This window comes from Colias croceus, chromosome 18 (assembly GCF_905220415.1).
Source record: "Colias croceus chromosome 18, ilColCroc2.1".
Taxonomy (NCBI): Eukaryota; Metazoa; Arthropoda; class Insecta; order Lepidoptera; family Pieridae; genus Colias; species Colias croceus.
The window spans coordinates 4,424,778-4,440,330 of NC_059554.1; the positions used below are offsets into that span (position 1 = coordinate 4,424,778).

At 31.6% G+C, this 15,553-nt stretch overlaps 2 protein-coding genes across 2 annotated transcripts; one reads left to right on the forward strand and one right to left on the reverse strand.

The window, feature by feature from the left end:
- Positions 1 to 334: 334 nt before the first annotated feature.
- Positions 335 to 8,571, forward strand: LOC123699634 (E3 ubiquitin-protein ligase synoviolin). Its single transcript, XM_045646628.1, has 11 exons — positions 335 to 642; positions 758 to 850; positions 1,182 to 1,334; positions 1,514 to 1,708; positions 1,997 to 2,181; positions 2,275 to 2,417; positions 3,272 to 3,499; positions 7,108 to 7,232; positions 7,677 to 7,795; positions 7,981 to 8,139; positions 8,345 to 8,571. The coding sequence occupies exons 1-11, from the start codon at positions 502 to 504 to the stop codon at positions 8,412 to 8,414; spliced, it is 1,611 nt and encodes a 536-aa protein (XP_045502584.1). The 5' UTR covers positions 335 to 501; the 3' UTR covers positions 8,415 to 8,571.
- Positions 8,572 to 8,632: 61 nt separating this feature from the next.
- LOC123699635 (39S ribosomal protein L37, mitochondrial) lies at positions 8,633 to 11,186 on the reverse strand. The gene is made up of 5 exons (XM_045646629.1): positions 10,910 to 11,186; positions 10,223 to 10,570; positions 9,832 to 10,118; positions 9,470 to 9,639; positions 8,633 to 8,933 (listed from the first exon to the last, which is right to left on the reverse strand). Exons 1-5 carry the CDS (start codon positions 11,086 to 11,088, stop codon positions 8,685 to 8,687), a joined length of 1,233 nt encoding a protein of 410 aa, XP_045502585.1. The 5' UTR covers positions 11,089 to 11,186; the 3' UTR covers positions 8,633 to 8,684.
- Between the last annotated feature and the right edge of the window lie 4,367 nt (positions 11,187 to 15,553).

Below are 15,553 nucleotides of genomic sequence, written 5' to 3' on the forward strand. Positions count from 1 at the left end.
ATCTACTTTTTTTGACAGATTGGATTACTAGTGAAGTGTGCATGCGTCACAATACGCTTAGGATAATCTAAGCTTAGGATAGTATGAGATACGCATAGATTTTTTATATGGCAAGCAATAAAAGTAGCTTTATAGTAATAATATTTGTATTTCCTTATTGGAAATATTTAACAGATTTTTATACACTTAAATGCTACTTTTTTCATTCCTATTATGTATATCACTTCTTTAATTTCCTATATTTCTTGTAGATTAATGTGATATCACAATATGTGATATAAAGATCAATAAGGAAACAAGTATCCGAACATAAAATCATCCCAGCACTTGTCACAAATGAACATTGAACACGTCAAAATTATTTTTTTTGTTGAAGTTATTGATACGAAACGATGTTTTGAAAATGTATTTGTTGACAATAATGGGATTTGGGAGCGCCTAGAATATTCTCAAGACTTTTATGTGAAAATTTTTTGTGATAGGAAATAATAAATGTTTTAGATGACTGTAAAAATGAAAGCTCTCGTTGCTGCTGCTATCAGCCTTGCACTCACAACCGTAGTAATCGGCAATGCATACTACCAGAAGAAACAATTTTACCCCTCCGTGGTTTACCTCACTAATTCTAATCCAAGCATGGCAGTAAGTATGGGTTATATTTTGTTTATAAAACTGGCCGCTTGCAAAATGAAACACCATATTGCGTAGATTCCATGGCTATGCAGCCCATACTGAATATAATATTTTTTTCTTGCAGGTCATGTATTTACAGGGCCTGATTCTTGTATTGCTAGTTGGAAAAGTTATAAGGAAGATTTTCTTTGGGCAATTGCGTCCTGCAGAACTTGAGGTACTATAATAATATAAAGACTTATTTTAATTTTCTCTTTACTATATATTTATCAATATAAATATGAAGCAATTTAAAAACGTATTATTGTTAACATTTTTTTTCACCTCCAATAATCTGATAAGAATAATTTTATGTACATTTTTAAGTAGGTATATCATAATAATATTTTAAGTGTCATGTGCTGCTTAAATAATATGTTTTTAATGCTAATCACTGTTTACGTTAAATGCTAAATTTAATTAACAATAAATTTGAAAATAATTATTTATTAGATTAAGGTAATTGTTTTTAAATTCATTCTATAACTTATTTGAATATATTATTTCAGCACTTAATAGAAAGATCTTGGTATGCTATAACTGAAACATGTCTGGCGTTTACCGTCTTTAGGGATGATTTCAATCCAAAATTCATAGCACTGTTCACTGTGTTATTATTCCTGAAAGCATTCCACTGGCTCGCTGAGGACAGGGTTGATTATGTGAGTATAAAATTATAAGGTATTTATAGAAATATAATTATGAAATATTTTGGTTTTAATAACTTAAGAATATATCAATTAATCACTTTTTGTTGGGTATGTATGAAAGATTGTGTAAATTTTGTGACGCTAATAATTGAGTTGGTAGTTTTAATTTTAATTGTTTTTTTTTTCTTTAGATGGAAAGAAGCCCTGTCATTGGTTGGCTGTTTCATGTACGAATCTTAACACTACTCATGTTGCTAGCACAAGCTGATTTCTTCTTTATCCACCATGCCTATCAATTTACTATTTTACGAGGACCATCGGTACAGCTCGTGTTTGGATTTGAGTATAGCATATTACTTGTGATGATTGTTAACATTTTGATCAAGGTACCTAAAAAGTTGTTTTAACTATTATCTGAAGAAATTGTTTAAATAAATTCTGTTATCTTATCTTAAAGCGAATGAATTTCGTTTTATATTTGTTAATTTGTCATTGATAAAATTAATTATTTAAAACCATATTTGTGCATTAAATTTATTAATGTAGTCCATTTTTCATATTTCAAATTTCAATAGTTTTATTATTGATTTCATAAACTTTTTGATAACAGTATGTTATGCAATAACTGTTTAATTATACATTATGACATGTCAGTAATTAACAATTGTTTTTAGTATATTCTTCATGCTATTGATTCTCGCTGGGAAGCACCATGGGAGAGCAAGGCTGCTGTACTACTTTACACTGAATTGGTGATTAACTTCTTCAAAGTATTGTTGTATGTTGGTTTCGTTGCCGTAATGGTCAGGATATATACATTGCCACTATTTGCTTTCCGACCTATGTATGAAACTATGAGGTAAGATGATAAAAAACATTTGTATTTCAATTTGAATTATTTTAAAAGTTTATTGATTTATGATGATAAACATCTATTCTATTTTTCTTGTAGGAGTTTCAAGAGAGCTTACAATGACGTGGTACTGTCTCGACGTGCGATCAGAAACATGAACACCCTGTATCCAGATGCAACACCTGAAGAGTTGGCTGCGGCAGACAATGAGTGTATTATCTGCCGTGAGGAGATGCATGGAGGTTTGTTTATCCTACTAAACTAATTGTATGTTTATAGTATAAAAAGTAACCTTATGTAGGAAATAGGAATGCAATGCTAACGTGATCTGATTATGGTACAGTTAAATACTTTATATCCTGCCTGGTCATATATGAAAATTTTCCAATAAAAGTAGTTTAACTCAAGTGAAACTGGTTAGCAGGACCAGTTTTTAAAATATATTAATTTTCGTGTTATTCCTAGTTCATAAGAGATATTAAAGTAGTATGATAGTGTATTTGATTGATTACATACATTGTATTTTTAATAAGATAGCGAAAATAAGGTATTTTTTGTTTCTTGGTCAAGTAAAACCAATATAGAAATATTGCAGTTGAAATATAATACACACATGTATTGAATTGAACTCTTAGTGTTATTGCGATTGTGAGATCAACGAACCTTGCGTAATTAGGACTTTCGTATTCAGAGAGTTAATTTCAAGGATGTTTGTGAGATTTGATTCCTTGTTGGTTCATATTTTAACTTATTATAGAGGTCGCCCGAATTATAATATCTTACGATATTACGAATAAATCGAGTCAGGTATGTAAAAATATGCGAAATGATATTTTTGAAATTAAATAAACATTTATATTTTGATCTCTGGTAATAATGAGTTAAAAGTTATGTTTTCAGCAAAACTTAGTCCCATAATATGCAGTGTGAATTACTTACTCATAATCACACTGAAAAAGCCAAATTGTACTGTGTATATCAAAAAATAGATAATATTTGTGATTATATTTTACCTTCAAAACTTTGTCCCTAATTTAATGTAAGTACATATTTTACTACAACACATTACGGTTACCATGTATATTTTCACCCCCAGGTGCCAAGAAGCTGCCCTGCAACCACATATTCCACGCAGCGTGCCTCCGGCTCTGGTTCCAGCGGCAGCAGACGTGCCCCACGTGCCGGCTGAACGTGTTGCGCGCCCCGGCGCCGGACGTGCCGCACAACGCGCCGAACGCGGCGCCGACGCCCGCGCCCGGGGCCGTGCCGCCGGCGCCCGGGGCCGTGCCACCGCCCCCGCCCTTCCCGAATATGCCTCCACCACGTATGTTATTAATTACTAGCTTCCGCCCGCGACTCCGTCCGCGTGGAAAAATTAAGATTTTTTTTCTACGTATTTTTCCGGGATAAATAGTATCCTATTTTACGCCCAGGATAATAAGGTATAATTATACCAAGTTTCATCGAAATCGAACCGTTAGTTTTCACGTGATACCTTCACATATAGACAGACAGACAGACAAAAATTTTTTTAATCACATTTGGGCTTGGTATCGATCCAGTAACACCCCCTGCTATTTATATTTTCAATATGTTCAATGTACAGAATTGACCCTTCTACAGATTTATTATATCGCACCCTTAAAACATAAGTGGCACTAAACGAAAATGTTAATTTTACAGTACGGCCGTTTTAAGATTTTTTTTAAATTGAATGGGTGATATGGAACTAAAAAAATATAAATATAGACTTGTGATCGGATTAAAATAACAGTTTAACTAACGCTGTTTCAGTATCCAGTGGCAAACAATAAAATTATTGATTATTTATTAATGGAAAAGCATTTTTAAAAAAATGTTTAGTATTGTGTCGGTTATAGTTTTCTAGTTATTCAAAACTTTTTGCTTAATGACCTCTAAAATGTTATTTTCCCTACATTGTAATAATAACAAAGAGATAAATAAAACAGTAGAATTACTAAAATAATAAAGAATTATATTTATTTGGCACATGCTCATAGTTTTCGGTCAAAATTGCCACACATATTCATAATTAACAAGTTTTTGAATCTAGATAAAAGTATTGTCATAAATAACATTAACATTAAAATCTTGTTCTTACTACTTACTAATCAGTACAGTTATTAGAGGTATTTCAATTAATTCGAAGTAGGAACTGTTAAAGTTACGTAAAAATCAGCGTATCAATGGTCTAATTATCATGGATCAGTAAAAATCTTGCAGTAACTTCGTTAACCTTCTTCGGTTTTCTATTAGAGTTAATCTTTTTATATTTATATCTGGGCCTTATCTCTGTTAAGTTAATAATAAGTTTTCGTGACTCTTCAGAAATTCTATCTGCGATTTTCAGACGACATGTACTTCCACAAGGTTTCTTAATCATTTTAGCTGGAAAAGCGTTTTGAGTTTGAAACATATTTTTGCCTGTATTTCTTAGTATCTTCACAATATTTGTAGTATGTAACGATCTTATTATTTTTCGTTTTCTTGTAATTGCATCAACTGGCTGAGTTGGAGCTTCTTTTGCAGTATCGTTCATCGTTCCTGTGTCATTTGTATTAAAATGTATGATTTCGACGTTATCAGCAGGGCTGGAAGAGGCGACAAGATAACCATCATTCGGAGCAAGACCACTTTTAAGATTCGAATCAGCAGGAAGATGATCACTTCTTTGATGATTATTAGAAACTTCAACAATCTGAGTGAAGGAAATGTCATCAATTTTTGCATTTGGTCATTCCTTTTACTTTACATTTTGGGTTCTCTGTTTCGTCATCGGGATTAGAAGGGTCGAAATTATTACGTGTGTCTATAGTACCTAATTTGAGTAATTTGTTGGGTTAGGTTATGGCCTTTGTATAGACAAAGCTGAAGCTGAACTGGATGATGTGCTTGAGGACGAAGATGAGGACGAGCTGGACGACGAAGACGATGACGACGAGTTTGAGTTTGATCTCCTGCATTTTTTCTTTGATGGAAAGTTTGTTCTGTCATCGTCTGAGGCGAGAAAAAAGTTACCATCGTCAGTGTTAGTTTGGTTGTGATAAGAGCTTAAAGGATGAACTTCTCATGATGTTCAATTCGGACGCACTCATTGTTGAAAGCGGTTCAACAATATCGGAATTTCTTTTAGAAGCAGGCTTAGTAATTTGAGATCCATCATCGTCATCATTTTCTATTTTTCTTTGATTGTTCCGAGTTGATAATTCTATTATACTTCTACATCTACTTCTTTTCGGATCCATGATAGTATAATACAAAAAGCCTTAAACAAAATGCCTTTTTTTATTATTAAATTCGTATAAAAACAAAATCCTAATTAAAGTTAACACAATTTAACTGACACTAATGTAATTGCGCACAGCGAAAATTTAAAAGCATATTTATTGATTAAATGGCTCTTTAAAGAAAATGCCCGTTATTGAATTTCGTATAAAAACAAAATCCACACTAAACTTATTAAATAACTGGCATTATATTCAAACTGCCACTTATGCATTTACTCACTGTAAATATTCGAAAGCAAATTAATTAAATAAGTGGCACTTTACACAAAGTGCCAGTTTTTGACTCACCTCGACAAGGATTTCCACCGGAGACTTGACGCGAAATGGCATAGTGCCGGTTTATCAATTACCGACCGGACAAATTGTGACAAATTCATAAGTGACACTAGCGACATCTAGCAAAAATTTGACGCATTAGAGCTACCGGGATCTTTGCGTTAGGCGCGTTTCGTTTTATGCCTTTTGACTGCATACTTAACTCAAAAATGAATTTTTTTGTATAGTGCCACTTATGTTTTAAGTGTGCGATATGTATAGATTACTTATTACTGAGTCTATATAGATGGAAACTTCTTTACAGTAATAAGCTCTCGAATTTGCGATTTTAAAAAACATTATATGTAGAATTTTACATTATGCTTGAACAGGCTGAAAGGCTGTTGTTATTGTTTTGGCTTAATTCTGGATACCCATAAATTATTTAATGACTGTAAAATACTAAACATATTCAAATACAACAACTATACAACAACTGAAGTCTAAGTCATGTACGAAAGAAACTATCAATAAACTTTAGTTATTAGTAACTTGTCATTTAAATAAAAAATGCTTATAAAGCTTTTATCAAGTGGTCACGAAAACACTAACTGAAAATACAAGTAAAACTGACAAGTTGCTGACAGAGTACATACTAATAATTTCGTAAAGAGGAAAGATATTAGTTCAGGATACATCGCCCATTTTTGCAAGTGACTACTATCAAGCTAATTTTCCGTTTGTAGCTTTATTTTGATGAGACACCCAATAATTTCGTGTACGAAAGTCTCGATTGTGGTAGCTAACAGAGATAACAACGATAAAAATTTTTGATTTGATGGTTCTCAAATATTTATTACTAACTGAATTTTTTTTTGTTCAATCTCAAGATAATTACCTAAATTATTCGAAAAAATATTTGTCCTACAAAATCTATGGTTGGTTCAAAGAGTCCCCCTTTCCAAAGTGTATCGATAACGAGGTCATCATAAATGATTACTAACAAGCTGATTTTTTTGTTTTCACTTAGTTAATGTTTATATAATTCAACAGACATATTGTCCTACAAATTGCGTAATAAATATTTGAGAACCATCAAATCAAAAAAAAAAAATTATCCTTGTTATCTCCGTTAGCTACCACAATCGAGAGTTTCTTACACGAAATTATTGGGTGTCTCATCAAAATAAAGCTACAAACGGAAAATCAGCTTGATAGTAGTCACTTGCAAAAATGGGCGATGTATCCTGAACTATGTGTAATAGATAAACTTAAAAACTATTTAACGAATTTTGATAAAACTTTCACAGGGACAGCTTTAAAGTTTTAATTTAGTTTTAAGTATATATTTGTATTATCATCTAAACAGCAATGATGGCGTGGGGCATGCCACCCCCTCCCCCGCCGCGGCCCGCGTCCCTCGCAACCCTCACTGTGGAGGAGCTGCAGCGAATGGAAGGCACCGAACGGAGGAATATCGAAGCGCGATTACACGTAAGTTGAGATATTAGTAGTAAAATTACATACAACAAATTCACTACATTGTTCATTATAATGAGCCAAAGATATAATACATAATAAGTATGTACATACTGTTGTCCTATTCTTGTACAATGCGACACGTGGGAGTACAAAAATAATATGACGTAGTGTAGTTGTTTATTTATTCGTGTACAAATAAACACAGTAGATAGGTATAACAAATATATAAAATAGTATATTCATAATAAAATTATATAATATATTTTTACAATAAAGTATTATAAATAGTAATTTGTTTAATGTTGAATTGCTTCAAGTGCATGTCTAAGTACCTATGAAGATGAAGATGAATACATAAATAAATTATGCGTTATTTTTGTATCAGAGGCTAACATATTTCAAATTTACTATGTCATCTGTTTTTGTTAGCATTTTCATTTTGTTTTTTCATTTCAGCTACTCCGAGAAATCCAAGCTATGTTGGACGCGTCCGTACTGTTGATGCAGCAATACTCCACTGTCGTTACGAACTTGCCTTTGAATTGTGCCAATGTTGCTACCCAGACTGATATCAAGTGAGTCAATACACATTTTTTTCACAATTTAGACACTGCTATTAAATAATTTGATACTGTTTTTAAAAGTTATCGTTCAACAATTTATGTATCTGTGTAATAAGATCATAGTCGAGTATGTTTGTTACATCCAATTTTTTTTACATAATACTAGTCGAGATTAATATGTTTATTATTTACTATAGTCGCACCGAGCCGTCCCCCGTACCGACGCCTGTGAAAGTAAAACCGGAAGTACCAAGCACATCTTTCACCCCCACCCCTGGCCCGTCGACCAGCACTGATGACTTCGCAGACGACTTCGATTTTGATCGAGTGGAAGATATGCCCACGGAAACTCCTAGGTATTGGATTTAAGTCTTTTGAGCTTCACCTGTTGTATGTAACTGACCCCTTTAGACTCGATTTTGACCGACTCGTAATGGATAGATTTAATTCAAACTTTGTGCACTTATCAAGTTTTAGTGACAATACCATTTGTGGTAATTTATTTACTATGTATATCATATCATGATGTTAATAAACATTAAACCTTATATTTATTTGCAGCGAGACCCTTGATGCAGACGCCGAAGAGTTAAGGAGACGTCGATTACAGAAATTTAGTTTAGAGAATTGAATTTTGATGTAACAGACTCTGCATTACACTGTCATATATTTTATTAATTTTATTGTACAAAGTGTTTTGGTATGTGTAAACTTGTGTATGCTAATCGAAAATAAATGTATTTATGTTCTTGTAAATATAATGAGATATACACATGAATACATTTAAATCATACTTTTTCTTCAAACATCTTAAATACTAGCTAGTCAAGGAAAATAAAACCTTTATGTAAACTATATTTATTTATTAGACTATAACTATACAACTATACAGTAATTTAACTTAACAATTGTAAAAGGCATTTATATAGCCATATACTTTAGGGTTGTAGTTTTCTAATGACGGCATTCCACTGAAATAACGGCTTGAGTCGTACAACTTCATATCATTCTTGCAATACCATACATTCTTAGTGCCCTCCACACCGTCAACATTTAATGTATTCAGTTCAAATACTCCAAAATGGTAATTCTGGCCATCTGTTTGTATACAATTTACATGTACAGGTTCCGGCAAGTCTTTTACATCTTCCTATAAAATAAAAAAAAGATCAGTAGGAGCTCTTACTTAACTTTAAATGATATAATTTTTATGCAAACATTATGATTAAAATTGTGTTTAGATGTCAAATATTGCTCAAATTTCATGAGATAATTTTTAAACTTCGAAATTAACTTCTGCTTTATATCAATTACTGCTGAATATATATTATTCTATCTTATATGATGTAAAGATTTTTAAACATATTGGTGCATTAAGTGCAGGTTGGTTGTAATAAAAGGCCTATAGTGCCAAAAAATTATAGTATTTGTTTCCAAATTTATCTCTGTGCAATATTTTTATAAACAAATAACTTGGTCAACTATATCTAATATTTATACATAGAAAAAAAGAAAGATTTGTCAAAACAGTTAACTTAAGATCGGCTGAACAGATTTTAATGATATTTGGTCAGTTGGATTCATCTTCACTGGGGATTAGGATAATAATAATTAAGAAAAAAAAATTACGGCATGGGCGGAGCCGGGACGAAAAGCTAGTATAAGAGAAGAGAACAATAAACATACCCCATATAATTGTTTTGCGAATGCGGAAGCAACAGTAAAGGCATGAGTCAACGAACGTCCAAGCACTTGGTGATTGGTTACTGGCTCTTCATAGATGTTCTTCACCTCTGTAGGATTGTAGTGCAGCCACGTGGTGTGGGGATATTTCAAGGCAACGGTTGACCGGATTGCTGTAAAGTATTACCAAATATTTTTTTTATCAAATTACATTCTGATGCTCTACAGCTATTTTAAATGAATGATCATGTTAAAATTTTGTGATTGCAACATCTCACATTTTTAAATAATAGGGCAATTATACATGTTAAGTTAATGATGCTATTTTCAGAAAGACAAAACAACAAAATATGGAGTTAACTTACGGTATTTACTAGACTCATTATAGAAATGCTCAGTTGGTAATGTCACTGTATGCTTTACAGGATATAAATCAGGTATGTCAATGAAGTCTGTATCATCTTCTATGTCATGTTTCAGGGGCTTATTACTTGTGACTAGAATGTTGGATATCTCCTGAAATTGTATGAGTTCGTCGTCTTTGTCAAATAGAGTGCTACATTCAACATCATTTACAACATACTTGTTCTGAGTGACATCAACATCGCTGCTCTTTTCAACAAGTTGTATTAATCTGTTTGTTAAGATTACACTGAAATAAAAAATCAATTAGTTACCATTTGTAAAAACAGTTCAAAAGTATATAGTTTTTAAATATAAAAAGGTTTAATTAGTTTTAAAATATTAATTACACACTTTCTACGCCTGTCTGATATTCCTAAAATCCGAGGAAAGTTATATGCTGGTCTCTCTGAATCTTTGATTTTTGGCAATTTTTTCTGTTCGCAATCAAATACATTCGCACTTAAGATTGCTTTTTTAACTCCTTCGTGAACAGCTTTAGGTGCTGGTAGTGTTGCCAACTCTTCTATTCTTGGTGGAAGTTTATTTTGAGCTATGACAGTTTTTGTCAAAACTTGTGCTTGGGCAACACCTTCCAGAAGAACAGTTGTATTTTTAAGGGTGTAACATGGTTTTTCCTTGTAATCTGGGTGATTTTGGTCTAAAGGCAAAGGTCTTTCATAAGGCCCTACGATGTTAAGCCTGAAATAAAATTGAATATATCTTGTATTGAATTGAATATATCTGTATCTTGTAATAACTATATTATAAAAATTAAGGATGTTGCTTGGAAGTTAATGAATGTAATACATAGTTATAATACAAAAATGAATCGCCAAATGTGTTGGTAAGCACATAACTCGAGAATGGCTGAACCGATTTCGTTAATTATTTTTTTATAATATTCTTTGAAGTACGAGGAAGGTTCTTATGGAGAGAAAACGTAAACATGTACCACGGGCGAAGCCGGGGCGGACCGAAAACAAGACGAAACTCTCTAGCTTATATTGCAACAGAATCCTTTGGTAAGTGTAGACAAACCTTTCATGCAAAACTGGTTCTTCTTTCACAAATTCTAGAGCATCTTCAACTTTTATGCCCTTTTCTTTTAAATACTGTTCGATACCTGTATCTATAGGCACTCGTTTGCCCTGTATCATCCAATGCTTTTTAAACATAAATCCGATATGTTGAGCGTATAAAACTCTCGACAGTTTCATTTTATTTTTAATATTATTGCCTGTTCAATATTAAATCCTGTGATTAAATCTACTTCGGTCTTAGGTCTATAGTCGTGCAAAACATAGGTTATTTTCAAATTGACATAAATGACAATTGACAAGTGACATTTGACATAATATGGTTAAAGTTTTTTTTTTATTACACTTCAAAGTGATGAGCATAAACTTTTAGCTTCTTGACTTTTAGCCACAATAAACAAAAATTTGACAACATATTTTTATGAAAGACTTTAGGTTCTGAGCAGGGCCGTCTTAGACTATGCCGGGGCACATTCTTGGGCACACAAGAATTGAAAAATTTGTATACCTAGTTTGATTTCAAAACCCCCCCTTTGAAACCAAACTAGGTATACAAATTTTTTCCCATAAAATATATTAATGCAAATCTACTACTACTACTATAATTTTGTTGTTTTTGCCCTAAATTGAAACTTAAAGAAGTAATAAGAAATGAGAAAATTTCTATGTAAAATTTTTGCTCCATTTTTTTAAACATTTTACAAAAAAGTTACTTCTGACCAATCTTGTATTATATTATGGTCTTTTGAGGAAACTTCTTTTCCTTATTTTTTTATATAATTCATTTGAAACGCTGCTTCTGTAATGGCGCTCCAAGTTTACTAAAATTAAATTTAATTTAAGAAATATTTTAAAAATTACTTTTTAAAATTACCTTTCTCTTTTTCAAATTTATCTTTTTAATTAGCATCTGGATTTTTTCTTTCGTAGCCGTTTCATATTGATCAAAATTATTGCGTGCGTTATTGACATACCTAATTTATTCAAGGCCTAGGCAAATGGCAAAAGTCAAAACGCTTGTCATCTATTCGTATAGAATTGGTCCGGCGTGAACAGAGTTCACTAAATTCTAGGACCTTTAAAACTGCAAAATTTCATATCCAGCAGAAAATTAGTAAAATTGTTCAAAGGATTACTAAAAATAAAATACAAAATTAACTGTCATTCCGGTACGTGAATTAAAAAGCATATTCCAGGTTATAAATAAAAAAAAACCGGCCAAGTGCGAGTCGGACTCGCGCGCCGAGGGTTCCGTACAAACCTGCAAGGTTTACAAAGTTCGTTCATTACGACAATCGAGTCATAACAATGGTATTTTTATTGCAAAATGAAATTCATAACATTACAATGGGGAAAGATGGAGGAGCATAAATTTATTTATTTATTTTATCTATTTATTTATTTTATCTATAATATAACTGAAACAAAATTCTAGAAAAGCGGTGTCTGTACAATGAAAATATGGAAAAAAAAATTAGCAGGTGTTATTACTAAATCGATCCCAAACCCAAAACTGTAGTTAAAAAAATTTTTGTCTGTTTGTCTGTTTGTCTGTTTGTCTGTATGTTCGTGCACGCTAATCTCAGAAACGGCTTATCCGATTTAGATGCGGTTTTCACTAATATATTGGAGTAATCTTCATTTAACATTTAGTGTTTATTTCATGTCAATCGGTTCGTAAACAAAAAAGTTATGACCATTTAAGTATTCACGGCGAACATTTGCTAAGGCATTATATTTATTGTACACTGTACAGTGTACGATATAAGTTATCGGTTACAGTTATTCCTATAAATGTCCAGGTGATCATATCGAAAGTCCCCAAGGGTGGGGGGGAGTGGGATAAGCTGAAGTAGTAGGGGGGAAGGGGTCAAATTAGAATTATGTTTTTTTCTAGGTAAATTTTATACATAAAATGTCCTTTAAATTGTGTCGATTGTCGTATTATATTTTTAACTCCCGACGCAAAAAGATGGGTGATGAGTGTTTGACAACTATATGTGTATAATACATGTTTGTGCTACCGTAGCTCGCTAACAGGTAATCCGAATTTGATGCGGTTTTTTTTGTTAGGCAGCATATTTTCAGACGCTGGTTCTTAGATAAAGTGTACCTATCAAAATAGGTTCATCCGTTTATTATATCTAGGTATATAGGGGTAAAAGTGAAATGAAAGTGAACGACCAAATGAAAGTAACAATAAGTCAAATTTTATCAAAATCGGTTCATCCATTTATTTGATATAGGTATAAAAGTGGTAATAAAAAAATGAATTTTGTCAAATATACTCAAGTGACATATCAAATGAAAGGGCATGACGTGTAAAGTATCATTAGACATATTTAATCAAAATCGGTTCATCCATTTATTATACCTATATATATGGGTAAAAGTGGGAATGAAAAAAACGAATATTGTCAAATATGAAAGTGCATAACGGGTGAAGTACAGTTAGTTATATTTTTATCCAATTCGGTTAATCCATTTATTAGATTACAGCGCGGCGGTAAAAGTGGAAATGAACAATAATCGAATGTGGTCAAATAATATACTCAAACGGGGCATATGAAAGGGCAAAGTGTGAATTACAATTAGTCATATTTTATCGAAATCGGTTCATCCGTTTATTACATTTAGGGCACTTTAGGGGCGACAGTGGGTATAAATAAACCAAATGGAGCATCAAACGACAGGATATTAAAATCTTACGACGATCGACGATCTTAAAAATTAAGTAAGTACCATTCTAAAAAAAATATTTATAGAGGTATATATGATATTATATTATGATAATGTTGGCATGGCAGCCCCGACGACTTTGTTTTTTTTATAAATATTTAAAATGGTATTTATTTTTAAAGATCGTCGGGAAGTTTGTGAAATTATTTATTCCTTTTTCTATGCACTTTTCTTCGTTGCGTTGGGGTTTTTTTTATTTAATTTTTATTGCACGGTCTAAACGGTTTAGTTACTATAGGTAAACCAGAATCTGATGGCAATTTGGGAAATCAAAATTTTGAGTGTGCAACCCTAGGGAAAATGGACTGAACGATCTTGATACTGCTTATTTTTTATTTTGTCCTTAATATCATTAGTCACATTACATAAGTGGACAATACTGTACTTAATAATGAGATATCCACTTAATATTATTTAGTTACATACTTACATGTATAATATACAATTATACATATTACTTTTATACTATATTTGTATATTCATTACCAGTGTGCCATGTGAAAATATCGATATAATGATAATGTAGATCAAAACTGCTTATAATTTTTTATAAAATAAAATTATGTTTATTTTCGTCACACATTATAAAATTGACTTGGACAGCTTGGACTTGACGAATAGCCGTATTGGAAACTCCTGTAATAAGTTTTCATAAAATTATATTCTAATCAACAAACAATATTATAGTTACCTACATATAATATTTTTTAATATAAAGTATGAAAACGGGTAAGTCAAATTTACAAATAAAATCTTGAAAATTGAAAATTGTGATGTGTTTGACCCTTCTTCATCGAATGTTTTTCTATACACATTATAAACAACACCTCTTGCTTGTGATCGCAGCGGCTTTTTCGACATTTTCGAAGATTTTTTAGACAAAATCCTAAAAATTATTCATCAACTGCAAAAAAGACAAATAATTTGACAACCAATTTGATAGTTGTCAAATAAGTTGCCACATGAAAATCTATTATTTCTTAAATATAAATATGCCATCAGATTCTGGTAGACCTTTACAGGCGTGAGACAGGAAAGATCAGTAGGCGTAGTCTCGACACTAATCGACATCGATATCGACCGAAATCGGTCGGTAACTAACGATTATCAGTAACCAATCAGTAACTATAGTATAGACCTAAAAAATTTAGTGTTCTTTTTCCAAGAAATTTAGCTTAGTTTTAGGGAATAGATAGTAAATTAAAATTAGTTATATTAATTTTCGCATTATTACAATTGCAATTGCATATAAAAAAGCAAATTTTATGCACAAAAAAACATGGCAGTTAATTTAATTTTAATCAAATTCGATATTTTTTATATCAATCGATTAATTAATGTTCTATTAATTACATATTCATGGAATCCAAAATTCCATGTATGGCAATCTCTTTATTTACTTTTTTGACATTTGACATCAATCATCAATCATGAAAATAATATTTCATATTTCTATCAAAATAAATATAAATTGTGTGTTTTCAAGAGGATAATTTTTAATTATGTTCTTAAAAGTCCTCTAAATCTATTGGATAACAAATATCCTAAGAAAATATCAATCTGCGTTATGTTTTATATAGTTAAAGCTATTAGTTTTAGTTTAGTAATATTTTGTTATTTGTGAAGTGCAATAAAATTCTAATCAAAAGACTCCAAAAGCTCTACAAGATAATTCTGCTCAATTCGAAGCCTTTTGAGAAATCTTTAAGACATCATAGAAACTGACGGAACTAAAACTAAGGACGGAACGGATAATTTTTGATAATTTGTATCACTTGTATTTTTAGCTTGTATTATTATATTATGTGCATCATTGTATATTTTATTACAGTTAATAAGCAAAAGATGCAATGCAATTGATTTAGCGGTTCACAGTTAATATTATTTATGTGTTAAATATAAATAT